The sequence below is a fragment of the Crinia signifera genome, chromosome 3 (genome assembly GCF_055691185.1).
Source record: "Crinia signifera chromosome 3, ASM5569118v1, whole genome shotgun sequence".
In the NCBI taxonomy this organism is placed as follows: Eukaryota; Metazoa; Chordata; class Amphibia; order Anura; family Myobatrachidae; genus Crinia; species Crinia signifera.
This window is the reverse complement of record NC_139219.1, coordinates 340840173-340867129: the sequence shown is the minus strand read 5'-3', so window position 1 is coordinate 340867129 and position 26957 is coordinate 340840173. Positions and strand designations below refer to the sequence as shown.

The 26957-nt window shown below is 50.4% G+C and overlaps 1 protein-coding gene across 1 annotated transcript in view; it reads right to left on the bottom strand.

Annotated features, from left to right (window-relative positions):
* The window catches only part of IFT172 (intraflagellar transport 172), a 207807-nt gene that overhangs the window by 26174 nt on the left and 154676 nt on the right, over positions 1-26957 (bottom strand). The window contains 7 exon segments of the mRNA XM_083178982.1: positions 810-920; positions 5685-5801; positions 9011-9097; positions 11317-11380; positions 17030-17139; positions 22319-22417; positions 22834-22963. Coding sequence (XP_083035108.1) covers positions 810-920; positions 5685-5801; positions 9011-9097; positions 11317-11380; positions 17030-17139; positions 22319-22417; positions 22834-22963 — 718 coding nt within the window.

Sequence of the window (26957 nt, the reverse complement as noted above, 5' to 3'; positions counted from 1 at the left end):
CCAGGTCACTCAGCATGTACAGTACAGTACCAGTCCACTCAGCACGTACAGTACCAGTCCACTCAGCACGTACAGTACCAGTCCACTCAGCACGTACAGTACCAGGCCACTCAGCACGTACAGTACCAGGCCACTCAGCACGTACAGTACCAGGCCACTCAGCACGTACAGTACCAGGCCACTCAGCATGTACAGTACCAGGCCACTCAGCACGAACAGTACATTACCAGGCCACTCAGCATGTACAGTACAGTACCAGGCCACTCAGCACGTACAGTACCAGGCCACTCAGCACGTACAGTACCAGTACACTCAGCACGTACAGTCCATTACCAGGCCACTCAGCACATTCAGTACAGTACAGTACCAGTCCACTCAGCACGTACAGTCCATTACCGGGTCACTCAGCACGTACAGTCCATTACCGGGTCACTCAGCACAAACAGTCCATTACCGGGTCACTCAGCACGTACAGTCCATTACCGGGTCACTCAGCACGTACAGTCCATTACCGGGTCACTCAGCACGTACAGTCCATTACCGGGTCACTCAGCACGTACAGTCCATTACCGGGTCACTCAGCACGTACAGTCCATTACCGGGTCACTCAGCACGTACAGTCCATTACCGGGTCACTCAGCACGTACAGTCCATTACCGGGTCACTCAGCACGTACAGTCCATTACCGGGCCACTCAGCACATACAGTCCATTACCAGGTCACTCAGCACGTACAGTCCATTACATTACCGGGTCACTCAGCACGTACAGTACCAGATCAAATACAGCAAATACAGTAACGAACATTACCAGGTCATATAGCATGTCCCGTAGCTTTGCCCATGTATGGTAGACGTCAGCACAGTTCATGCCCTCCGCATTCACCATTTCCACAAAGATTCGCTTATAGATGTTGAAATTCTGAACAAGGAATAAACAGTTTTAATATTTCCAACAATTGTAATACACATAGGATTACACTACACTGTCTCTGTAACAGCTGCTATTACTGTATAATGTGTAATACAGAGACAGTGTAGTGTAATCCTACGTGTAACAGCTGCTATTACTGTATATGAGGCAGTGTGTGTAATACAAAGGCAGTGTAGTGTAATCCTATGTGTAACAGCTGCTATTACTGTATATCAAGCAGCGTGTGTAATAGAGGCAGTGTAGTGTAATCCTACGTGTAGCAGCTGCTATTACTGTATATGAGGCAGCGTGTGTAATACAGAGACAGTGTAGTGTAATCCTATGTGTAACAGCTGCTATTACTGTATATCAAGCAGCGTGTGTAATAGAGGCAGTGTAGTGTAATCCTACGTGTAGCAGCTGCTATTACTGTATATGAGGCAGCGTGTGTAATACAGAGACAGTGTAGTGTAATCCTATGTGTAACAGCTGCTATTACTGTATATCAAGCAGCGTGTGTAATAGAGGCAGTGTAGTGTAATCCTACGTGTAGCAGCTGCTATTACTGTATATGATGCAGCGTGTGTAGTACAGAGGCAGTGTAGTGTAATCCTATGTGTAACAGCTGCTATTACTGTATATGAGGCAGTGTAGTGTAATCCTATGTGTAACAGCTGCTATTACTGTATATGAGGCAGCGTGTGTAATACAGAGACAGTGTAGTGTAATCCTACGTGTAACAGCTGCTATTACTGTATATGAAGCAGTGTAGTGTAATACAGAGGCAATGTAGTGTAATCCTACATGTAACAGCTGCTATTACTGTATATGAGGCAGCGTGTGTAATACAGAGACAGTGTAGTGTATGCGTAACAGCTGCTATTACTGTATATGAGGCTGCGTGTGTAATACAGAGACAGTGTAGTGTAATCCTACGTGTAACAGCTGCTATTACTGTATATGAGGCAGTGTAGTGTAATCCTATGTGTAACAGCTGCTATTACTGTATATCAGGCAGCGTGTGTAATACAGAGGCAGTGTAGTGTAATCCTACGTGTAACAGCTGCTATTACTGTATATGAGGCAGCGTGTGTAATACAGAGACAGTGTAGTGTATGCGTAACAGCTGCTATTACTGTATATGAGGCAGCGTGTGTAATACAGAGACAGTGTAGTGTAATCCTATGTGTAACAGCTGCTATTACTGTATATCAAGCAGCGTGTGTAATAGAGGCAGTGTAGTGTAATCCTACGTGTAGCAGCTGCTATTACTGTATATGAGGCAGCGTGTGTAATACAGAGACAGTGTAGTGTAATCCTATGTGTAACAGCTGCTATTACTGTATATGAGGCAGTGTAGTGTAATCCTATGTGTAACAGCTGCTATTACTGTATATGAGGCAGCGTGTGTAATACAGAGGCAATGTAGTGTAATCCTACATGTAACAGCTGCTATTACTGTATATGAGGCAGCGTGTGTAATACAGAGACAGTGTAGTGTAATCCTACGTGTAACAGCTGCTATTACTGTATATGAGGCAGTGTAGTGTAATCCTATGTGTAACAGCTGCTATTACTGTATATCAGGCAGCGTGTGTAATACAGAGGCAGTGTAGTGTAATACGTGTAACAGCTGCTATTACTGTATATCAGGCAGCGTGTGTAATACAGAGGCAGTGTAGTGTAATCCTATGTGTAACAGCTGCTATTACTGTATATGAGGCTGCGTGTGTAATACAGAGGCAGTGTAGTGTAATACTACGTGTAACAGCTGCTATTACTGTATATGAGGCAGCGTGTGTAATACAGAGGCTGTGTAGTGTATGCGTAACAGCTGCTATTACTGTATATGAGGCTGCGTGTGTAATACAGAGGCAGTGTAGTGTAATACTACGTGTAGCAGCTGCTATTACTGTATATGAGGCAGCGTGTGTAATACAGAGACAGTGTAGTGTATGCGTAACAGCTGCTATTACTGTATATGAGGCTGCGTGTGTAATACAGAGGCAGTGTAGTGTATGCGTAACAGCTGCTATTACTGTTTATGAGGCAGTGCGTGTGTAATACAGAGGCAGTGTAGTGTAATCCTATGTGTAACAGCTGCTATTACTGTATATGAGGCTGTGTAGTGTAATCGTATGTGTAACAGCTGCTATTACTGTATATGAGGCAGCGTGTGTAATAGAGACAGTGTAGTGTAATCCTATGTGTAACAGCTGCTATTAATGTATATGAGGCAGTGTAGTGTAATCCTACGTGTAACAGCTGCTATTACTGTATATGAGGCAGTGTGTGTAATACAGAGGCAGTGTAGTGTAATCCTATGTGTAACAGCTGCTATTACTGTATATGAGGCAGTGTAGTGTAATAGAGACAGTGTAGTGTAATCCTATGTGTAACAGCTGCTATTACTGTATATGAGGCAGTGTGTGTAATACAGAGACAGTGTAGTGTAACAGCTGCTATTACTGTATATGAGGCAGCGTGTGTAATAGACAGTGTAGTGTAATCCTATGTGTAACAGCTGCTATTAATGTATATGAGGCAGTGTAGTGTAATCCTACGTGTAACAGCTGCTATTACTGTATATGAGGCAGTGTGTGTAATACAGAGACAGTGTAGTGTAATCCTATGTGTAACAGCTGCTATTACTGTATATGAGGCAGCGTGTGTAATACAGAGGCAGTGTAGTGTAACAGCTGCTATTACTGTATATGAGGCAGCGTGTGTAATACAGAGACAGTGTAGTGTAATCCTACGTGTAGCAGCTGCTATTACTGTATATGAGGCAGTGTGTGTAATACAGAGGCAGTGTAGTGTAATCCTATGTGTAACAGCTGCTATTACTGTATATGAGGCAGTGTGTGTAATACAGAGGCAGTGTAGTGTAATCCTATGTGTAACAGCTGCTATTACTTTATATGAGGCAGTGTAGTGTAATACAGAGACAGTGTAGTGTAATCCTATGTGTAACAGCTGCTATTACTTTATATGAGGCAGTGTAGTGTAATCCTATGTGTAACAGCTGCTATTACTGTATATGAGGCAGCGGGTGTAATAGAGACAGTGTTGTGTAATCCTATGTGTAACAGCTGCTATTACTGTATATCAGGCAGCGTGTGTAATACAGAGACAGTGTAGTGTAATCCTACGTGTAACAGCTGCTATTACTGTATATGAGGCAGCGTGTGTAATACAGAGGCAGTGTAGTGTATGCGTAACAGCTGCTATTACTGTATATGAGGCTGCGTGAGGATTACACTACACTGCCTCTGTATTACACACACTGCCTCATATACAGTAATAGCAGCTGCTACACATAGGATTACACTACACTGCCTCTGTATTACAATGTGTAGCAGGTTCTATTACTGTATATGAGGCAGTGTGTGTAATACAGAGGCAGTGTAGTGTAATCCTATGTGTAACAGCTGCTATTACTGTATATGAGGCAGTGTGTGTAATACAGAGGCAGTGTAGTGTAATCCTATGTGTAACAGCTGCTATTACTGTATATGAGGCAGTGTAGTGTAATAGAGACAGTGTAGTGTAATCCTATGTGTAACAGCTGCTACTACTGTATATGAGGCAGCGTGTGTAATACAGAGGCAGTGTAGTGTAGCAGCTGCTATTACTGTATATGAGGCAGCGTGTGTAATACAGAGACAGTGTAGTGTAATCCTACGTGTAACAGCTGCTATTACTGTATATGAGGCAGCGTGTGTAATACAGAGACAGTGTAGTGTAATCCTACGTGTAACAGCTGCTATTACTGTATATGAGGCAGCGTGTGTAATACAGAGGCAGTGTAGTGTATGCGTAACAGCTGCTATTACTGTATATGAGGCAGCGTGTGTAATAGAGACAGTGTAGTGTAATCCTACGTGTAACAGCTGCTATTACTGTATGAGGCAGCGTGTGTAATACAGAGACAGTGTAGTGTAATCCTATGTGTAACAGCTGCTATTACTGTATATGAGGCAGCGTGTGTAATAGAGACAGTGTAGTGTAATCCTACGTGTAACAGCTGCTATTACTGTATGAGGCAGCCTGTGTAATACAGAGGCAGTGTAGTGTAATCCTACGTGTAACAGCTGCTACTACTGTATATGAGGCAGTGTAGTGTAAACCTATGTGTAACAGCTGCTATTACTGTATATGAGGCAGTGTAGTGTAATCCTATGTGTAACAGCTGCTATTACTGTATATGAGGCAGCGTGTGTAATACAGAGGCAGTGTAGTGTAATCCTATGTGTAACAGCTGCTATTACTGTATATGAGGCAGTGTAGTGTAATCCTATGTGTAACAGCTGCTATTACTGTATATGAGGCAGCGTGTGTAATACAGAGGCAGTGTAGTGTAATCCTATGTGTAACAGCTGCTATTACTGTATATGAGGCAGCGTGTGTAATACAGAGGCACTGTAGTGTAGCAGCTGCTATTACTGTACATGAGGCAGTGTGTGTAATACAGAGGCAGTGTAGTGTAATCCTATGTGTAACAGCTGCTATTACTGTATATGATGCAGCGTGTGTAGTACAGAGGCAGTGTAGTGTAATCCTATGTGTAACAGCTGCTATTACTGTATATGAGGCAGTGTAGTGTAATCCTATGTGTAACAGCTGCTATTACTGTATATGAGGCAGCGTGTGTAATACAGAGACAGTGTAGTGTAATCCTATGTGTAACAGCTGCTATTACTGTATATGAGGCAGCGTGTGTAATACAGAGGCACTGTAGTGTAGCAGTACATGTAGAGGGGTGCAGGGTACCTGTGCATTTGGTGGGGCTCCGTGCAGAACATACAGGTCCAAGGCCTTCTCCCAGTTTCCATCTTTTATCAGGTGTGTGGCAAACAAAGCCACGTATTTATGGAGAACTTTATAATTCTGTGGCACAGACACACAGAGGGTCATGTATGTGGTGATAAGACAATACTCTCCCCTGTGCACTATTACCTTATCACACCAGCTCCTGACACTATCATTACTCCCCCTGTGCACCATTAGTACGTAAATGCTGCTCCCGACACTATCACTACTCTCCCCTGTGCATTATTACCCCGAAACACTAGCTCCCGACACTATCACTACTTTCTCATGTGCACCATTACCCCAGGACACCAGCTCCCGACACTATCACTACTTTCTCATGTGCACCATTACCCCTGAACACTAGCTCCCGACACTATCACTACTTTCTCATGTGCACCATTACCCCAGGACATGAGCTCCTGACACTATGGGCGAGATTTATTGTGTTGACGGTTTTTGTGAAAATGTGATTTTTGCTCAAATCGCCCTGTATCGCCGTTTTTTTAAATCGCATTTTTAATGAGGTGTATTCCGGCATGAACAGTGTGAGAAAGTGCGATGTAGGGCGATTTTCGGGATGAAAAGTGTGATTTTTTTAGTCATGAAAAGGTGCGATTTTTTTTAAAATGTGCGATTTTGTGATGAAAAAAAAATAAAAAAAAATTGTCGTGAGGTCCCCCCTCCTGGACATAACCAGCCCCGGGCTCATTGAGCCGGACCTGGTTCCAAAAATACGGGGGACAAAAAGCGTAGGGGTCCCCCGTATTTCTGAAACCAGCCCCGGACTCTTGGACCGGTCCTGGTTCCAAAAATACGGGGGACAAAAAATCTGGGGGTCCCCCGTATTTTGAAACCAGCACCGGGCTCCAACAGCCCCCAGTGTCATGCCACAGCCGGGGGACACTTTTTACACAAGGTCCCCCGGCCGCACCATGAGCACCGTGGCTGGTCAGCCTTGGACGGGGTACCTGGAGGAGTGGGGACCCCCCCAATAAAGGGGTCCCCCCCCCCCAGGCTTCACCCATCCAGGGCTGAAGCCCGGGGCTGTCACCGGCGTCCCTGGCCAGTGGACGCAGGCCTGATATGGTTAAATTCTCATTCCTAACATTGCTTAATACAGGAGAACTGCAAGTGCCAGCAGACCTCCCCCGCATGCTGGGACTTGGAGAACCACAAGTCCCAGCATGCGGGGCATTAATGGGCCCGCTGGGACTAGTAGTCCACCTGTAAAAAGAATGTTAAAAGAAAACACACACACAGAAAAGTACAACTTTATTACACACATCCACAAACACCTCACTTTTACACCAATATACATACCGATCCAGGATCCAGCGCTGGTCTCTCTGCAGCAGAGCCGGCTACCCCTGCACTGACAGCGGGGACAACCGGCTCTCTCCGATGCAGCTAACAGCTTTTGTCGCGCAGGACCGGTCCAAGAGTCCGGGGCTGGTTTCAGAAATACGGGGGGGACCCCTACGCTTTTTGTCCCCCGTATTTTTGGAACCAGGTCGGCTCAATGAGCCCGGGGCTGGTTATGTACAGGAGGGGGACGTCACGCCAATTTTTTTTTAACTTTTACACATATTTTTACAAAGAACCATACACAGATCACAATGATCTGTGCATGGTTCTGACAAAATCGCCATGTTTCTGACCAAATCGCCAGTCAGGATCAGGTCTATTTTTTTTTGGAACTTTAGACCATTTTTTTGGGCGATTTCCAAATTCGCATCTCATTAAAAATGCAAATTGTATCTTTTTCAATGGGGAAAACATCTGGATGCGAATTCCGGAGTTAAAAAAAAATCGCACTTTCAGAAAGATTTCGCGGCAAAAAGTGCGATTTATGCCGCAAATCGCCACTCAGTAAATAGTCGATTTTGGAAAAAATGAAAAAACTGCAGTTTTTGCGATATAAATCGCCAAAAACCCAACATCGATCTCTAATAAATGTCACCCTATCACTACTCTCCTCTGTGCATTATTATCCCAGCACACCAGCTTCTGACACTATCACTACTTTCTCCTGTGCAATACTACCGTGGCACAAAAGCTCCAGACACTATCACTACTCCCCACTATCACTACTCCCCACAGGCAATCCTGTTTCCAACACTATTACTACTCTCCCCTGTGCACCATTACCCCGGCACACCAGCTCCCGACACTATCACTACTCTGCCCTGTGCACCATTACCCCAGCACACCAGCTTCTGACACTATCACTACTCTCTCCTGTGCACTATTACCCGGGTACAATAGCTCCTAACAATATCACTACTCTACCCTGTGCACTATTACCCCTGCACACAAGCTCCCGACACTATCACTACTCTCTCTGTGCACTATTACCCCGACACGCCATATCCCTGCTCTCTGTCACTACTCTCTCCCATGCACTATTACCCCAGCACACCAGCTCCCGACACTATCACTGCTCTGCCCTGTGCACCATTACCCCAGCACACCAGCTCCCGACACTATCACTACTCTCTCCTGTGCACTATTACCCGGGTACAATAGCTCCAAACAATATCACTACTCTACCCTGTGCACTATTACCCCTGCACACAAGCTCCCGACACTATCACTACTCTCTCTGTGCACTATTACCCCGACACGCCATATCCCTGCTCTCTGTCACTACTCTCTCCCATGCACTATTACCCCAGCACACAAGCTCCCGATACTATCACTACTCTGCCCTGTGCACCATTACCCCAGCACACCAGCTTCTGACACTATCACTACTCTCTCCTGTGCACTATTACCCCTGCACACCAGCTCCCGACACTATCACTACTCTGCCCTGTGCACCATTACCCCAGCACACCAGCTCCCGACACTATCACTGCTCTGCCCTGTGCACCATTACCCCAGCACACCAGCTCCCGACACTATCACTGCTCTGCCCTGTGCACCATTACCCCAGCACACCAGCTCCCGACACTATCACTACTCTCTCTGTGCACTATTACCCCGACACGCCATATCCCTGCTCTCTGTCACTACTCTCTCCCATGCACTATTACCCCAGCACACAAGCTCTCCATGTCACCTCCTGCCCTCGCATGTGCCTGCTGAACATCAGGTATAAAAGAGACTTGGATCTCTCAAGGATATCGTCTTCCCAACATGTCCTAGCAGCTGGCACCTGTCCTTACCATGCTGTGTATTGGTCACCAGTGGAGGAAGTATACTGCCGTCATCCTTCCTCCACTGGTGACCAATACGCAAAACTGCTTCCTGCACTTTATCCTCTCACCTCTCCATCTCCTTACCTGCTGAGCAGCTATGTCCAGACACTTTTCCCATTGCCCCCGATCTGCATACATGTCCAGGGCAGCCAAGACGTCAACACCAACCAGCTGCAAAGTCATGAAATGCATCAGCTTATACTCATACAAACAGGGGGATACAGTATGTAGGGAAAAGGGATATTATGTAGTGGAGCAGGAGAGGTAGGCGGGAGGAAGGGATAGGACGCGGAGCAGGAGAGGTAGGCGGGAGGAAGGGATAGGACGCGGAGCAGGAGAGGTAGGCGGGAGGAGGGAATATGACGTGGAGCAGGAGAGGTAGGCGGGAGGAAGGGATATGACGTGGAGCAGGAGGGGTAGGAGGGAATATGACGCGGAGCAGGAGAGGTAGGCGGGAGGAAGGGATATGACGCGGAGCAGGAGAGGTAGGCGGGAGGAAGGGATATGACGCGGAGCAGGAGAGGTAGGCGGGAGGAGGGAATATGACGCGGAGCAGGAGAGGTAGGCGGGAGGAAGGGATATGACGCGGAGCAGGAGAGGTAGGCGGGAGGAAGGGATATGACGCGGAGCAGGAGAGGTAGGCGGGAGGAAGGGATATGACGCGGAGCAGGAGAGGTAGGAGGGAGGAAGGGATATGACGCGGAGCAGGAGAGGTAGGCGGGAGTAAGGGATATGACGCGGAGCAGGAGGGGTAGGCGGGAGGAAGGGATATGACGCGGAGCAGGAGGGGTAGGCGGGAGGAAGGGATATGACGCGGAGCAGGAGAGGTAGGCGGGAGGAAGGGATATGACGCGGAGCAGGAGAGGTAGGCGGGAGGAAGGGATATGACGCGGAGCAGGAGAGGTAGGCGGGAGGAAGGGATATGAGGCGGAGCAGGAGAGGTAGGCGGGAGGAAGGGATATGAGGCGGAGCAGGAGAGGTAGGCGGGAGGAAGGCATATGACGCGGAGCAGGAGAGGTAGGCGGGAGGAAGGGATATGACGCGGAGCAGGAGAGGTAGGCGGGAGGAAGGGATATGACGAGGAGCAGGAGAGGTAGGCGGGAGGAAGGGATATGACGCGGAGCAGGAGAGGTAGGCGGGAGGAAGGGATATGACGCGGAGCAGGAGAGGTAGGCGGGAGGAAGGGATATGACGCGGAGCAGGAGAGGTAGGCGGGAGGAAGGGATATGACGCGGAGCAGGAGAGGTAGGCGGGAGGAAGGGATATGACGCGGAGCAGGAGAGGTAGGCGGGAGGAAGGGATATGACGCGGAGCAGGAGAGGTAGGCGGGAGGAAGGGATATGACGCGGAGCAGGAGAGGTAGGCGGGAGGAAGGGATATGACGCGGAGCAGGAGAGGTAGGCGGGAGGAAGGGATATGAGGCGGAGCAGGAGAGGTAGGCGGGAGGAAGGGATATGACGCGGAGCAGGAGAGGGAGGCGGGAGGAAGGGATATGACGCGGAGCAGGAGAGGTAGGAGGGAGGAAGGGATAGGACGCGGAGCAGGAGAGGTAGGCGGGAGGAAGGGATATGACGCGGAGCAGGAGAGGTAGGCGGGAGGAAGGGATATGACGCGGAGCAGGAGAGGTAGGCGGGAGGAAGGGATATGACGCGGAGCAGGAGAGGTAGGCGGGAGGAAGGGATAGGACGCGGAGCAGGAGAGGTAGGCGGGAGGAAGGGATAGGACGCGGAGCAGGAGAGGTAGGCGGGAGGAAGGGATATCACGCGGAGCAGGAGAGGTAGGCGGGAGGAAGGGATAGGACGCGGAGCAGGAGAGGTAGGCGGGAGGAAGGGATAGGACGCGGAGCAGGAGAGGTAGGCGGGAGGAAGGGATATGACGCGGAGCAGGAGAGGTAGGCGGGAGGAAGGGATATGACGCGGAGCAGGAGAGGTAGGCGGGAGGAAGGGATAGGACGCGGAGCAGGAGAGGTAGGCGGGAGGAGGGAATATGACGTGGAGCAGGAGAGGTAGGCGGGAGGAAGGGATATGACGTGGAGCAGGAGGGGTAGGAGGGAATATGACGTGGAGCAGGAGAGGTAGGCGGGAGGAAGGGATATGACGCGGAGCAGGAGAGGTAGGCGGGAGGAAGGGATATGACGCGGAGCAGGAGAGGTAGGCGGGAGGAAGGGATATGACGCGGAGCAGGAGAGGTAGGCGGGAGGAAGGGATAGGACGCGGAGCAGGAGAGGTAGGCGGGAGGAAGGGATATGACGTGGAGCAGGAGAGGTAGGCGGGAGGAAGGGATATGACGTGGAGCAGGAGGGGTAGGCGGGAGGAGGGGATATGACGTGGAGCAGGAGAGGTAGGCGGGAGGAGGGGATATGACGTGGAGCAGGATGAATGACATCTCACCGAATCGACTTTTCCTTGGTTCTTTAAATAGTCTTTGTAGCGCTCGTCCACATACTGCTCATACCTGCGTTAGTGTAAGACAATACATTAGTTTCTGTGTAACATGTGCCACAATCAGTGGTATTAGGTGATGCCCCCTCCTCTGTATTGATCCCCAGGACTGACATCGGGGGCAGTAATAGTGGGGGTTAGGGGGTGTAAGCCTGGTACTGTGCCACAATCAGTGGTATTAAGTGGTGCCCTCTCCTCTGTACTGATCCCCAGGACTGGCATCGGGGGCAGTAATAGTGGGGGTTAGGGGGTGTAAGCCTGGTAATGTGCCACAATCAGTGGTATTAGGTGGTGCCCCCTCCTCTGTATTGATCCCCAGGACTGGCATCGGGGCAGTAATAGTGGGGGTTAGGGGGTGTAAGCCTGGTACTGTGCCACAATCAGTGGTATTAAGTGGTGCCCTCTCCTCTGTACTGATCCCCAGGACTGGCATCGGGGGCAGTAATAGTGGGGGTTAGGGGGTGTAAGCCTGGTAATGTGCCACAATCAGTGGTATTAGGTGGTGCCCCCTCCTCTGTACTGATCCCCAGGACTGGCATCGGGGGCAGTAATAGTGGGGGTTAGGGGGTGTAAGCCTGGTACTGTGCCACAATCAGTGGTATTAGGTGGAGCCCTCTCCTCTGTACTGATCCCCAGGACTGGCATGGGGGCAGTAATAGTGGGGGTTAGGGGGTGTAAGCCTGGTAATGTGCCACAATCAGTGGTATTAGGTGGTGCCCCCTCCTCTGTACTGATCCCCAGGACTGGCATCGGGGGCAGTAATAGTGGGGGTTAGGGGGTGTAAGCCTGGTAATGTGCCACAATCAGTGGTATTAGGTGGTGCCCCCTCCTCTGTACTGATCCCCAGGACTGGCATCGGGGGCAGTAATAGTGGGGGTTAGGGGGTGTAAGCCTGGTACTGTGCCACAATCAGTGGTATTAGGTGGTGCCCCCTCCTCTGTACTGATCCCCAGGACTGGCATCGGGGGGCAGTAATAGTGGGGGTTAGGGGGTATAAGCCTGGTACTGTGCCACAATCAGTGGTATTAGGTGGTGCCCTCTCCTCTGTACTGATCCCCAGGACTGGCATCGGGGGCAGTAATAGTGGGGGTTAGGGGGTGTAAGCCTGGCACTGTGCCACAATCAGTGGTATTAGGTGGTGCCCCCTCCTCTGTACTGATACCTAGGACTGGCATCGGGGGCAGTAATAGTGGGGGTTAGGGGGTGTAAGCCTGGTACTGTGCCACAATCAGTGGTATTAGGTGGTGCCCTCTACTCTGTACTGATCCCCAGGACTGGCATTGGGGCAGTAATAGTGGGGGTTAGGGGGTATAAGCCTGGTACTGTGCCACAATCAGTGGTATTAGGTGGTGCCCTCTCCTCTGTACTGATCCCCAGGACTGGCATCGGGGGCAGTAATAGTGGGGGTTAGGGGGTATAAGCCTGGTACTGTGCCACAATCAGTGGTATTAGGTGGTGACCCCTCCTCTGTACTGATCCACAGGACTGGCATCGGGGGGCAGTAATAGTGGGGGTTAGGGGGTGTAAGCCTGGTACTGTGCCACAATCAGTGGTATTAGGTGGTGCCCCCTCCTCTGTACTGATCCCAGGACTGGCATCAGGGGGCAGTAATAGTGGGGGTTAGGGGGTATAAGCCTGGTACTGTGCCACAATCAGTGGTATTAGGTGGTGCCCCCTCCTCTGTATTGATCCCCAGGACTGACATCAGGGGCAGTAATAGTGGGGGTTAGGAGGTGTAAGCCTGGTACTGTGCCACAATCAGTGGTATTAGGTGGTGCCCCCTCCTCTGTACTGATCCCCAGGACTGGCATCGGGGGCAGTAATAGTGGGGGTTAGGGGGTGTAAGCCTGGTACTGTGCCACAATCAGTGGTATTAGGTGGTGCCCCCTCCTCTGTACTGATCCCCAGAACTGGCATCGGGGGCAGTAATAGTGAGGGTTAGGGGGTGTAAGCCTGGTACTGTGCCACAATCAGTGGTATTAGGTGGTGCCCCCTCCTCTGTACTGATCCCCAGGACTGGCATCGGGGGCAGTAATAGTGGGGGTTAGGGGGTGTAAGCCTGGTACTGTGCCACAATCAGTGGTATTAGGTGATGCCCCCTCCTCTGTACTGATCCCCAGGACTGGCATCGGGGCAGTAATAGTGGGGGTTAGGGGGTGTAAGCCTGGTACTGTGCCACAATCAGTGGTATTAGGTGGTGCCCTCTCCTCTGTACTGATCCCCAGGACTGGCATCGGGGGCAGTAATAGTGGGGGTTAGGGGGTATAAGCCTGGTACTGTGCCACAATCAGTGGTATTAGGTGGTGCTCCCTCCTCTGTACTGATCCCCAGGACTGGCATTGGGGGCAGTAATAGTGGGGGTTAGGGGGTATAAGCCTGGTACTGTGCCACAATCAGTGGTATTAGGTGGTGCCCCCTCCTCTGTATTGATCCCCAGGACTGGCATTGGGGGCAGTAATAGTGGGGGTTAGGGGGTATAAGCCTGGTACTGTGCCACAATCAGTGGTATTAGGTGGTGCCCCCTCCTCTGTACTGATCCCCAGGACTGTCATCGGGGGCAGTAATAGTGGGGGTTAGGGGGTGTAAGCCTGGTACTGTGCCACAATCAGTGGTATTAGGTGGTGCCCCCTCCTCTGTATTGATCCCCAGGACTGGCATCAGGGCAGTAATAGTGGGGGTTAGGGGGTATAAGCCTGGTACTGTGCCACAACCAGTGGTATTAGGTGGTGCCCCCTCCTCTGTACTGATCCCCAGGACTGGCATTGGGGGCAGTAATAGTGGGGGTTAGGGGGTGTAAGCCTGGTACTGTGCCACAATCAGTGGTATTAGGTGGTGCCCCCTCCTCTGTACTGATCCCCAGGACTGGCATCGGGGGGGCAGTAATAGTGGGGGTTAGGGGGTGTAAGCCTGGTACTGTGCCACAATCAGTGGTATTAGGTGGTGCCCTCTCCTCTGTACTGATCCCCAGGACTGGCATTGGGGCAGTAATAGTGGGGGTTAGGGGGTATAAGCCTGGTACTGTGCCACAATCAGTGGTATTAGGTGGTGCCCTCTCCTCTGTACTGATCCCCAGGACTGGCATCGGGGGCAGTAATAGTGGGGGTTAGGGGGTATAAGCCTGGTACTGTGCCACAATCAGTGGTATTAGGTGGTGCCCTCTCCTCTGTACTGATCCCCAGGACTGGCATCGGGGGCAGTAATAGTGGGGGTTAGGGGGTATAAGCCTGGTACTGTGCCACAATCAGTGGTATTAGGTGGTGCCCCCTCCTCTGTACTGATCCCCAGGACTGGCATCGGGGGGGCAGTAATAGTGGGGGTTAGGGGGTGTAAGCCTGGTACTGTGCCACAATCAGTGGTATTAGGTGGTGCCCTCTCCTCTGTACTGATCCCCAGGACTGGCATTGGGGCAGTAATAGTGGGGGTTAGGGGGTATAAGCCTGGTACTGTGCCACAATCAGTGGTATTAGGTGGTGCCCTCTCCTCTGTACTGATCCCCAGGACTGGCATTGGGGGCAGTAATAGTGGGGGTTAGGGGGTGTAAGCCTGGTACTGTGCCACAATCAGTGGTATTAGGTGGTGCCCCCTCCTCTGTATTGATCCCCAGGACTGGCATCAGGGCAGTAATAGTGGGGGTTAGGGGGTATAAGCCTGGTACTGTGCCACAATCAGTGGTATTAGGTGGTGCCCCCTCCTCTGTACTGATCCCTAGGACTGGCATCGGGGGCAGTAATAGTGGGGGTTAGGGGGTGTAAGCCTGGTACTGTGCCACAATCAGTGGTATTAGGTGGTGCCCCCTCCTCTGTACTGATCCCCAGGACTGGCATCGGGGGCAGTAATAGTGGGGGTTAGGGGGTGTAAGCCTGGTACTGTGCCACAATCAGTGGTATTAGGTGGAGCCCTCTACTCTGTACTGATCCCCAGGACTGGCATCGGGGGCAGTAATAGTGGGGGTTAGGGGGTGTAAGCCTGGTACTGTGCCACAATCAGTGGTATTAGGTGGTGCCCCCTCCTCTGTACTGATACCCAGGACTGGCATCGGGGGCAGTAATAGTGGGGGTTAGGGGGTATAAGCCTGGTACTGTGCCACAATCAGTGGTATTAGGTGGTGACCCCGCCTCTGTATTGATCCCCAGGACTGGCATTGGGGGCAGTAATAGTGGGGGTTAGGGGGTATAAGCCTGGTACTGTGCCACAATCAGTGGTATTAGGTGGTGCCCTCTACTCTGTACTGATCCCCAGGACTGGCATCGGGGGGCAGTAATAGTGGGGGTTAGGGGGTGTAAGCCTGGTACTGTGCCACAATCAGTGGTATTAGGTGGTGCCCCCTCCTCTGTACTGATCCCCAGGACTGGCATCGGGGGGGCAGTAATAGTGGGGGTTAGGGGGTGTAAGCCTGGTACTGTGCCACAATCAGTGGTATTAGGTGGTGCCCCCTCCTCTGTACTGATCCCCAGGACTGGCATCGGGGGGGCAGTAATAGTGGGGGTTAGGGGGTGTAAGCCTGGTACTGTGCCACAATCAGTGGTATTAGGTGGTGCCCTCTCCTCTGTACTGATCCCCAGGACTGGCATTGGGGCAGTAATAGTGGGGGTTAGGGGGTATAAGCCTGGTACTGTGCCACAATCAGTGGTATTAGGTGGTGCCCTCTCCTCTGTACTGATCCCCAGGACTGGCATCGGGGGCAGTAATAGTGGGGGTTAGGGGGTATAAGCCTGGTACTGTGCCACAATCAGTGGTATTAGGTGGTGCCCTCTCCTCTGTACTGATCCCCAGGACTGGCATCGGGGGCAGTAATAGTGGGGGTTAGGGGGTATAAGCCTGGTACTGTGCCACAATCAGTGGTATTAGGTGGTGCCCTCTCCTCTGTACTGATCCCCAGGACTGGCATTGGGGGCAGTAATAGTGGGGGTTAGGGGGTGTAAGCCTGGTACTGTGCCACAATCAGTGGTATTAGGTGGTGACCCCTCCTCTGTACTGATCCCCAGGACTGGCATCGGGGGCAGTAATAGTGGGGGTTAGGGGGTATAATCCTGGTACTGTGCCACAATCAGTGGTATTAGGTGGTGCCCCCTCCTCTGTACTGATCCCCAGGACTGGCATCGGGGGCAGTAATAGTGGGGGTTAGGGGGTATAAGCCTGGTACTGTGCCACAATCAGTGGTATTAGGTGGTGCCCCCTCCTCTGTACTGATCCCCAGGACTGGCATCAGGGCAGTAATAGTGGGGGTTAGGGGGTATAAGCCTGGTACTGTGCCACAATCAGTGGTATTAGGTGGTGCCCCCTCCTCTGTACTGATCCCCAGGACTGGCATCGGGGCAGTAATAGTGGGGGTTAGGGGGTGTAAGCCTGGTACTGTGCCACAATCAGTGGTATTAGGTGGTGCCCCCTCCTCTGTATTGATCCCCAGGACTGGCATTGGGGGCAGTAATAGTGGGGGTTAGGGGGTGTAAGCCTGGTACTGTGCCACAATCAGTGGTATTAGGTGGTGCCCTCTCCTCTGTACTGATCCCCAGGACTGGCATCGGGGGCAGTAATAGTGGGGGTTAGGGGGTATAAGCCTGGTACTGTGCCACAATCAGTGGTATTAGGTGGTGCCCCCTCCTCTGTACTGATCCCCAGGACTGGCATTGGGGAAGTAATAGTGGGGTAATAGGGGAAATACCTGGCATCTAGCTCCTTTGCCACTCGCTTCGCCTTGTTCCACTCTTCCCCAAATATAAATGCGTCAATCGCGTCTTTAACGAGGTCCAGGTTGAGGTAGAGTTCCGCTGCCTGACAATACAACAGATGTCAATGGAGCTGTATCCCCCAGGTGACACTTTATCAGACACCCCGATATCGGCCAATCACGTGGCAGGAACCCAGAATATTCAGCAGAATGGACTGGAGAGATCTGCATCAGAGGCTGTGGTCACATGTAGGGTATCATCAGAGTGGCCCTCTGGGACTTCATGAGTAACAAGGAATGGGGCGTGATTGGACGACCACAATACAAATGTCTCACTCTGAATGGTGATCTTGTACAGACCCAGAAAAAGGTTGGGCCTAAATACTTCACCACCAGGTGTGAGTCACTGGGGGGTAGATTTAATAAGCTCAGGGAAGTGAAAAAGTGTCAGGTTTTTATCACCGGCCAATCAGCTCCTACCTGTCATTTTCAAACCTGTAACTTCACAGTTGGGAGCTGATTGGCCGGTGATAAAAACCAGATACTTTATCACTTCACCAAGCTTAATAAATCTGCCCCTTCCAGGATTCCAAAGGGAAAAAGAGTTAGTATTGAGGTGCACCTTCCCATAATTTATATTTCCAAACACTAAAATGGTTATGGTTAACTATTTCTTCTTCAGGATTCATGGGATTCACAGGGGTCACAGGGATAACCTTGGGATATAGGTGTGTAGGAGGAGTCCAGGCACTAACAGCAAAAGCTTTGCATATCTCCCAAGCTGCACCACCCTTCTCCCTATAACCCCGCCTCCAGGCTGCACCGCCCCTCTAACCCCACCCCCAGGCTGCACCACCCCTCTCCCTATAACCCCACCTCCAGGCTGCACCACCCCTCTCCCTATAACCCCGCCTCCAGGCTGCACCACCCCTCTCCCTATAACCCCGTCTCCAGGCTGCACCGCCCCTCTCCCTATAGCCCCACCCCCAGGCTGCACTGCCCCTCTCCCTATAACCCCACCCCCAGGCTGCACCACCCCTCTCCCTAAAAAAAAAAAAAAAAAACTACATTGTGATGCGGTGAGCGAAGCTGAGAATACTGTGGGAGGAACTATAGTGGGGTTTGGTCATCAATAGGCATGCCAGTCAATTTTATAAACAAATATCAAACATGTCAATCAATCATAGTTTTTTTAGGGGTATTTTTTAAACAGCTGTAATACAGCAGGTAGAAAATTTGCAGTAGGAACACACACACACGCGCACACACACACACACACACACACACTCTCTGACCTTCCATTCCCTCCCACCCTCACCACTCACCCACCCAGTGTAAATCATAGGAGTAGCTGCTGCCACCGAGCACTATAGAGGCAGACAGGCTTCCCTGACAACAAAGGTGCTCTATGGGAATGCAGCCATAGCTGAGCGGGCATTGGGGAACATGTTAGTAAGTAGATCTAAACTCTCCTCACTCCTTCACATTCCTATCATCACCGCCTGGCGCAGGATACCGGTAGCTGCTAAAGCCACACACAGCCAGGGAGGCTCCGCTGGGCTCTGCGTGGGTGGGAGCGGCAGACTTACTGGAGATGAGCTGGTTACATACTATGCAGACCCCCGCAGACCCTGACAGGGCCGGTGCTAGGGTGTTCAGTGCCTCCCTGCGCCCTCCCATACCTTATAAAATAGCGCATTTTAGAGAGAGCCTGCTGCCTCGCCACCCGCCAAATCACCTCGCCGTATATCCCCTAGCAACCATGCGAGGGGATGTGTCACAAAGACCCATCCCCTCGCGTGTGCCCGCAGCAGGAGCAATCATTCGATGGTCGCCAACCATCGAATAATCTCTCCTGCCTTCACAAATAGAAGTCAGTGGATATTTGCGGGTCCCGGAGTGACGCCTCATTTTATATATAATATCTCTCTATCCAGAAAACCGCTTGATATTCTTAAATGATAGTGTGCTCTTTACATTTACAACATAGTCCCCCTATCCACAAACATAGTTCTTCAGACAGAGCTTATATATATATATATATACAGGTTGAGTATCCCGTATCCAAAATGCTCGGGACCAAGAGAATTCTGGATAATGGATTATTCCGTATTTCGGAATATTTTAATATTTCAACTATGTATTTTGAAGTATCTTGCATGTATGCTGTATAAACACAATAAATACACACAAATATATTTTATTACCACATAAAATACACAAATATATTTTATTTGTTCAAAAAACAAGGTTTCAAAATATGAAACAAAATTTGTGTACTATCTCAGATATTTATTTTGAATGCCAAGCAATCATTTTCTTGTACATATATAGTGCCAGTTACATATCATGTCCTCAGTAGTGCTGTTAAAAATGTCCCCAGTGAGTTTTTAGCAAAAGAAATATATATTTTTTTACTTTCTGGAATGTATGGTTTTCGGAATAATTCGGATAACGGATACTCGGATACGGGATACTCAACCTGTATATATATATATATATATATATATTTATCCCCCTATCCACAAACATAGTTCTTCAGACAGAGCTTATATATATATATATATATATATATATATATATATATATATATATATATATATATATATATATATATATATATATATATATATATATATATATATATATATAAGCTCTATCCCCCTATCCACAAACATAGTTCTTCAGACAGAGCTTATATATATATATATCCCCCTATCCACAAACATAGTTCTTCAGACAGAGCTGGCTTAAAAGTGTTTTGTATATTTTTCAAAGTGAATCCAAAACTGCGTGCATGGATCAGTATAAACATGTAGAGAATATTATACCACACCCAGCATGGAGAAATGGCTATGGGGTGTGGTATAATATTCTCTACATGTTTATACCGGTCCATGCACGCAGTTTTGGATTCACTTTGAAAAATATACAAAACACTTTTAAGCCAGCACTGTCTGAAGAACTATGTTTGTGGATTGGGGGACATATATATATAATATATATATATATATATATATATATATATATATATATATAAATAACACAGAGGTGGCAGTGGTACTCACAGAATAGACACTCATAGACACTTCTCAACCAATTCTAATTAACCCTGTGAGTGCCACTGCCACCTCTGTATACAGATGATGCCTCTCACCTAAGGTACTGTAGGTGCCTCCCAGCGTGGCGTTCTGTCCTGGCTCCCGCATTTCGTCCAGCCAGCGCAGAGTCAACCTGCTCCCCAACATGCTGTACGCGCCGACACAGTGTAATGACGTCGGGCAGCGTCATTTAGCGGGTAGGCCTGCGTTGAGCAGCGGGCGTTCAAAAGTTCTGCGGCTTCTGCCCAAATTTAATAAAATTTCCCTTATGTCCAGCGCCTCTGTCTGCCCTGCTGCCGGCATTGCTGCCTGTCAAATACTTTGACAGGTGCAGGCTGCAGCAGCTGGCAGCTAATCTACAGTATCGGAGGAGGGGGGCAGCGCCTTCAGGCTTTGCTGAGCGGGTAGCACCGGCTCTGGACCCTGACAGACAGCGTCACTAGTGAAGTACAACGTATCTCCAGTGAAAGGCTGCAGTGGCTCCTACTGACATTGCTGCCGCTGCCAATCTCGGCTGGCTTCCTGCTACCAGCCAGCCCCCCCAAGATAATAGATCACATTCCCATGTCCCCCCGGGGCAGAGACAGATTAAAAAAATTACTCCAGTTGGAATCCAGATGGTTTTCCGTCTGGATACTCTGCGCCCAAAAGGGTTAAATGACACATTGGGTCTCTTTAACTTCATCTAGCAGATCGTGGGTGTTATTAACTTTATTTAGTAGATTGCACAGACAATGATAGCAGAGGCCAGTTACAGTTATTTATTGGAAGCACCACTAGTGCTGATTGGCTGTAATGAGTACAGTTAGGGGTTTATGGCGGTTATATACATGTTTTATACACACATTTCTTAAATCTTGATGGCGCCACTGTAAACCTGATACATGTTTTAGAATTGCACTTTCTTATCTACTCACTGGGGTGGACTTGGTCACTACCGTTTTACAGTGTATCCACGGCAACGCTGCCAGGCGCTGACGGCAGCATGACCGGAAGCGGAAGGAGGGAGCCGGTGCCGGACGCGGCAGGGCTGCAGGCGGATGATGGTCAGACACTATTTCAGCTATTTCTGTATATTGCACTGTATGCGGATGAAGGGGAGCCCATCCCCGAGACATTGATGTACGTGATACTTGTTTAATACACCGATCACTTGCGAGTGCCGCATTATTATTTGGGTATAAATATGGGTACTTGTTTCCTAGAACGGCCACAATCGTGAGTGATCGTGGCTCTTAATTAAGGGACACGATCCTCACGATGTGGCCGATTTTTTACAATTTTTTCCATTTAATTGACAGAAATCGGGTCAATCGGTCGGTCGCGACCAATTAAAATCGGCCGCGATGCGACCGACCGATTGACCCGATTTTTCCATAGACTTCAATGTTAAAAAATCTTTTAACATTGAAATCGGTCGGTCTTGTGCCATTATAATGGCACAAGATGAGATGGACTTGATTAAGTCCATCTCACATAGGGAAAAATGATAAAAAAGGTGAAATGGGCCAATATGACCCATTTCACATTTTTTATGTGCCCGCCATGACCCCACGATAGACGTGAACCCGAAGCGTGGCGAGCGCAGCGAGCCCGCGAGGGGCGGCGGTGCGCGTCCTCCGACCTTTTCATTCCCCTACTATCCACTAGGGCGTGGAGTGAGAATATAATAGTGTGGCGAGCGCAGCGAGCCACCGAGCCCGAAGCGTGGCGAGCGCAGCGAGCCCCGCGAGGGGACGCGTATACCTGTGAAGTTAGACGCGTCCCCTCGCGGGGCTCGCTGCGCTCGCCACGCTTCGGGCTCGGTGGCTCGCTGCGCTCGCCACACTATTATATTCTCACTCCACGCCCTAGTGGATAGTAGGGGAATGAAAAGGTCGGAGGACGCGCACCGCCGCCCCTCGCGGGCTCGCTGCGCTCGCCACGCTTCGGGTTCACGTCTATCGTGGGGTCTAGCACACTTATTAACATTTGGGGGGGCAATTTAAACAAATCTGGTGTAAAAAAAAAAAAAATCGGGTGAAAAATCGGCAGATCGGATCGGTCGCATCGTATGCGACCAAATCGCATGCGATGCGATCGATCCGATTTTTTATCTTACGACCACAACGATCTAAATCGTTGTGGCCGTTCTAGGAAACAAGTACCAAAATATGTTACACACTATAACACAGACTCTTACCGCATTGTGTTTCCCAGCAGACACCAGCTTGGGTCCAACCACATGAATCACTTCCAAACTTCTGCTTGGAACCAGGAACTTGATAGATAATTCGGCGGCCTGCGGAGAGGTGAAAGGTCATCTCAGCTGCTGATGACCAGAAATAACATGGAAGGAGCCACACACAGTACATAATGGGTGTAAGTAACGTATAGCAGCTGTAGCCCCAGATGGGGCTGGTCTGCACCATTACAGCAAGGGGAGGGCACCCCCACTAGAGGCTGCCATCCTGCCCCCCCCACAGCACAATGTGACCCCCTGTCAGTGTACACCTCCATCATATACCCATAAGGAGATTCCCGATCACACCCAATGATTGGTGACCGCGAGCAGGCGGAGCCAGGGTCCCAGGCGTGTGATTGGCTGGCACTGACACTGTGACTTTGTCTGCCGGTATTATGTGATGCATGCCAACAACAACCTCCACTAACCCAACAACGGTAATGCAGCACTTCTATAGCAGTGACGTGAGTTACCTTCAGCCAGCACTTCTCCATCACTTCAAGGTTGTCCAGATCCTTCACCTTCAGGTAGCAGTCCACTGCACGGCCATATTCTCCAGCTTGTTCCCACTCCCGGGCCTGTTCCATCAGCGCCTCTGCTCCACTATGGGAAAACAGGATTCCATTACATCTACCAGGAATGAGTAAGCCGCCTCCTATCCCGACCGGGAATGAGAAAGCCACCTCCTATCCAGAATGAGTAGGCCGCCTCCAATCCCTACCGGGAATGTGGAAGCCGCCTCCTACCCCGACCGGGAATGTCTAAGCTGCCTCCTATCCCGACCGGGAATGAGAAAGCCACCGCCTATCCCGACCGGTAATGAGAGAGCCATCTCCTATCACGACCAGGAATGAGAAAGCCACCTCCTATCCCGACAGCGAATGAGAAAGCCGCCTCCTATCCCGACAGCGAATGAGAAAGCCGCCTCCTATCCCGACAGGGAATGAGAAAGCCGCCTCCTACAGTATACTGACAGGGAATGAGTAAGCCACCTCCTATCCAGAATGAATAGGCCGCCTCCAACCCCTACCGGGAATGTCTAAGCTGCCTCCTATCCCGACCAGGAATGAGAAAGCCGCCTCCTATCCCGACCAGGAATGAGAAAGCCGCCTCCTATCCCGAACAGGAATGAGAAAGCCATCTCCTATCCAGAATGAGTAGGCCGCCTCCAATCCCTACCGGGAATGTGGAAGCCGCCTCCTATCCCGACCGGGAATGTCTAAGCTGCCTCCTATCCCGACCAGGAGTGAGAAAGCCGCCTCCTATCCCGACCGGTAATGAGAAAGCCACCTCCTATCCTCACAGGGAATGAGTAGGTCGCCTCCTATTCCGACTGGGAATGAGTAAGCTGTCTCCTATCCCAATAGGGCAGTGGTCTCCAACCTTTTTCGGGGCGGGAGCTACTCGTGACAAAATAAACCGCCCGAAGAGCTACTAAATTAAAAAAATTTAAAAAAATCTGCATAATATCCAAAAAATGCCCTTTACACATTATGCCACACACTGCAATGCCCCAGACACAATATGCCACACACTACAATGTCCAATAGGTCACAAACATACCTACCAACACGAGGCAGAGGAGAGGAGACATCTGCGCGTGCCGAAGGCAGGCGCCCAAAATTAGAGGGTTCACCTACTACCGTGGAACTCCTGTGAGGCTACATCCCCCATTTTTTCCAATATGAGGGCATGGTCAGCTCTCTAAGAACTGTAGCCACATGGGGTGCGGCCATGGAAAATGGAGGTGTAATACACATATGTACAGTGCCAGATACACATGACCCCAATAGTGCAGTCCGTGATGCCCATTATACCTATGCCGCATACTGTGATGCCCATTATAAATATGCCCTGCACCGTGATGCTCCATTATACATATGCCCCACACCTGGATGCTCATTCTACATAGGCCACACACACATGCCCATTATACATATGCCCATTATACCTATGCCGCATACTGTGATGCCCATTATAAATATGCCCTGCACCGTGATGCTCCATTATACATATGCCCTACACCTGGATGCTCATTATACATATGCCCCACACACATGCCCATTATACATATGCCCATTATACAGTACATATGCCCCACAACGTGACGCTCCATTATACATATGCCACACACATGATGCCCATTATACATATGCCACACACATGATGCCCATTATACATATGCCACACACATGATGCCCATTATACATATGCCACACACGATGCCCATTATACATAGGCCACACACATGATGCCCATTATACATATGCCACACACATGATGATCCATTATACATATGCCACACACATGATGCCCATTATACATGCCACAGACACGATGCCCATTATACATATGCCCCACATTATGCACATTATACATATGCCACACACATGATGCCCATTATACATATGCCCCACATTATGCCCATTATACATATGCCACACACATGATGCCCATTATACATATGCCACACACATGATGCCCATTATACATATGCCACACACGATGCCCATTATACATATGCCCCACATTATGCCCATTATACATATGCCACACACATGATGCACATTATACATATGCCACACACATGATGCCCATTATACATATGCCCCACATTATGCCCATTATACATATGCCACACACATGATGCACATTATACATATGCCACACACATGATGCCCATTATACATATGCCCCACATTATGCCCATTATACATATGCCCAACACATGATGCCCATTATACAGCAGTGAAAGCAGTGTGCGGATGGGAGTCACAGGCAAATGCGCACTGCACAGTTTAAAAAAACAACAGCAAAGTGACAGTTACCAGCTACGGGAGGTGGTGGCGGCAACGGCATGGGGGTGAAGGCGTGAAATGTCCTGCTGGGAAGTCGCTGCACAATGGTGGAGCGGCAGGAAGTCACTTTCTGACCTCCTGCCGCCAAGCGAGGAACCAATACACGCCGGTGGAGTGGCAGGAGGTCACTATCTTGTGCATTTGACCTCCTGCCGCAAAGTGACGCCGCAAGCTACAGCATAACACCCGGCGAGCTACCCGTCGCTCGCGAGCGACGGGTTGGAGATCCCGGCAATAAGGAATGAGTACGCCGCCTCCTATCCCACGGGGAATGTGTAAAGCCGCCTCCTATCCTGACCAGGAATGTGTAAGCCGCCTCCTATCCCGACCAGGAATGTGTAAGCCGCCTCCGATCCCGACCGGGAATGTGTAAGCCGCCTCCTATCCTGACCGGGAATGTGTAAGCCGCCTCCTATCCTGACCGGGAATGTGTAAGCCGCCTCCGATCCCGACCGGGAATGTGTAAGCCGCCTCCGATCCCGACCGGGAATGTGTAAGCCGCCTCCGATCCCGACCGGGAATGTGTAAGCCGCCTCCGATCCCGACCGGGAATGTGTAAGCCGCCTCCTATCCTGACCGGGAATGTCTAAGCTGCCTCCTATCCTGACCGGGAATGTGTACGCCGCCTCCGATCCCGACCGGGAATGTGTACGCCGCCTCCGATCCCGACCGGGAATGTGTAAGCCGCCTCCGATCCCGACCGGGAATGTGTAAGTCGCCTCCTATCCCGACAGGGAATTCAGAAAGCCGCCTCCTATCCAGAATGAGTAAGTCGCCTCCTATCCTCACAGAGAAGGAGTAGGCCACCTCCTATCCCGACAGGGAATGAGTAGGCCGCCTCCTATCCCGACCGGGAGTGTGTAAGCCGCCTCCTATCCCGACCGGGAATGTGTAAGCCGCCTCCTATCCCGACAGGGAATTCAGAAAGCCGCCTCCTATCCAGAATGAGTAAGTCGCCTCCTATCCTCACAGAGAAGGAGTAGGCCACCTCCTATCCCGACAGGGAATGAGTAGGCCGCCTCCTATCCCGACAGGGAATGAGTAGGCCGCCTCCTATCCCGATCGGGAGTGTGTAAGCCGCCTCCTATCCCGACCGGGAATGAGTAAGCCGCCTCCTAACCCAACAGGGAATGAGAAAGTCGCCTCCTATCCAGAATGATAAGCCGCCTCCTATCCTCACAGAGAATGAGTAGGCCACTGTGACCGGACGCCTGCCCTTAGCTCTGACTACGCCCTTCGGGTCCACAGATAGCGGTTCCTGGTCTCACGGGACCTGGCCAATAGGGGATTCCCTGTTACCGTCAGTAACCTCCTGTTACTGACTCCGCCCACTACGCAGTGGGCGGGGTTATCGCTGCCACCACCAGACTCCTACTACGTGGCGTCTGGAACCACGGATACCTCCTCAGGCCCAACCGCTGGCCCTGAGTACTACCTGCGTCGACACACTGCTGGTGTCGACTGGTCCCCCACTGGTCACGGACCAGACCTCTGCTTTGGTAGCTGGCAGAGCGGAGACTCGGAGACGCTGGATGCTATACCCAGAACAGCCGGAGAACGGAATTATTGCAATTAATTCTGTTGGTCGCAGATGAAGCAGACTTCTTGGGCAAAAGATGGTTTATTGCCAATGGATCTGAAAAGATCCCTTCTCCTTTCAGAGGTATACAGCATACAGGTGATGTTACAGCATTCAGATACAGGCAGAAGTACAACTTTGGGCTCACAGAGCCCTGCTT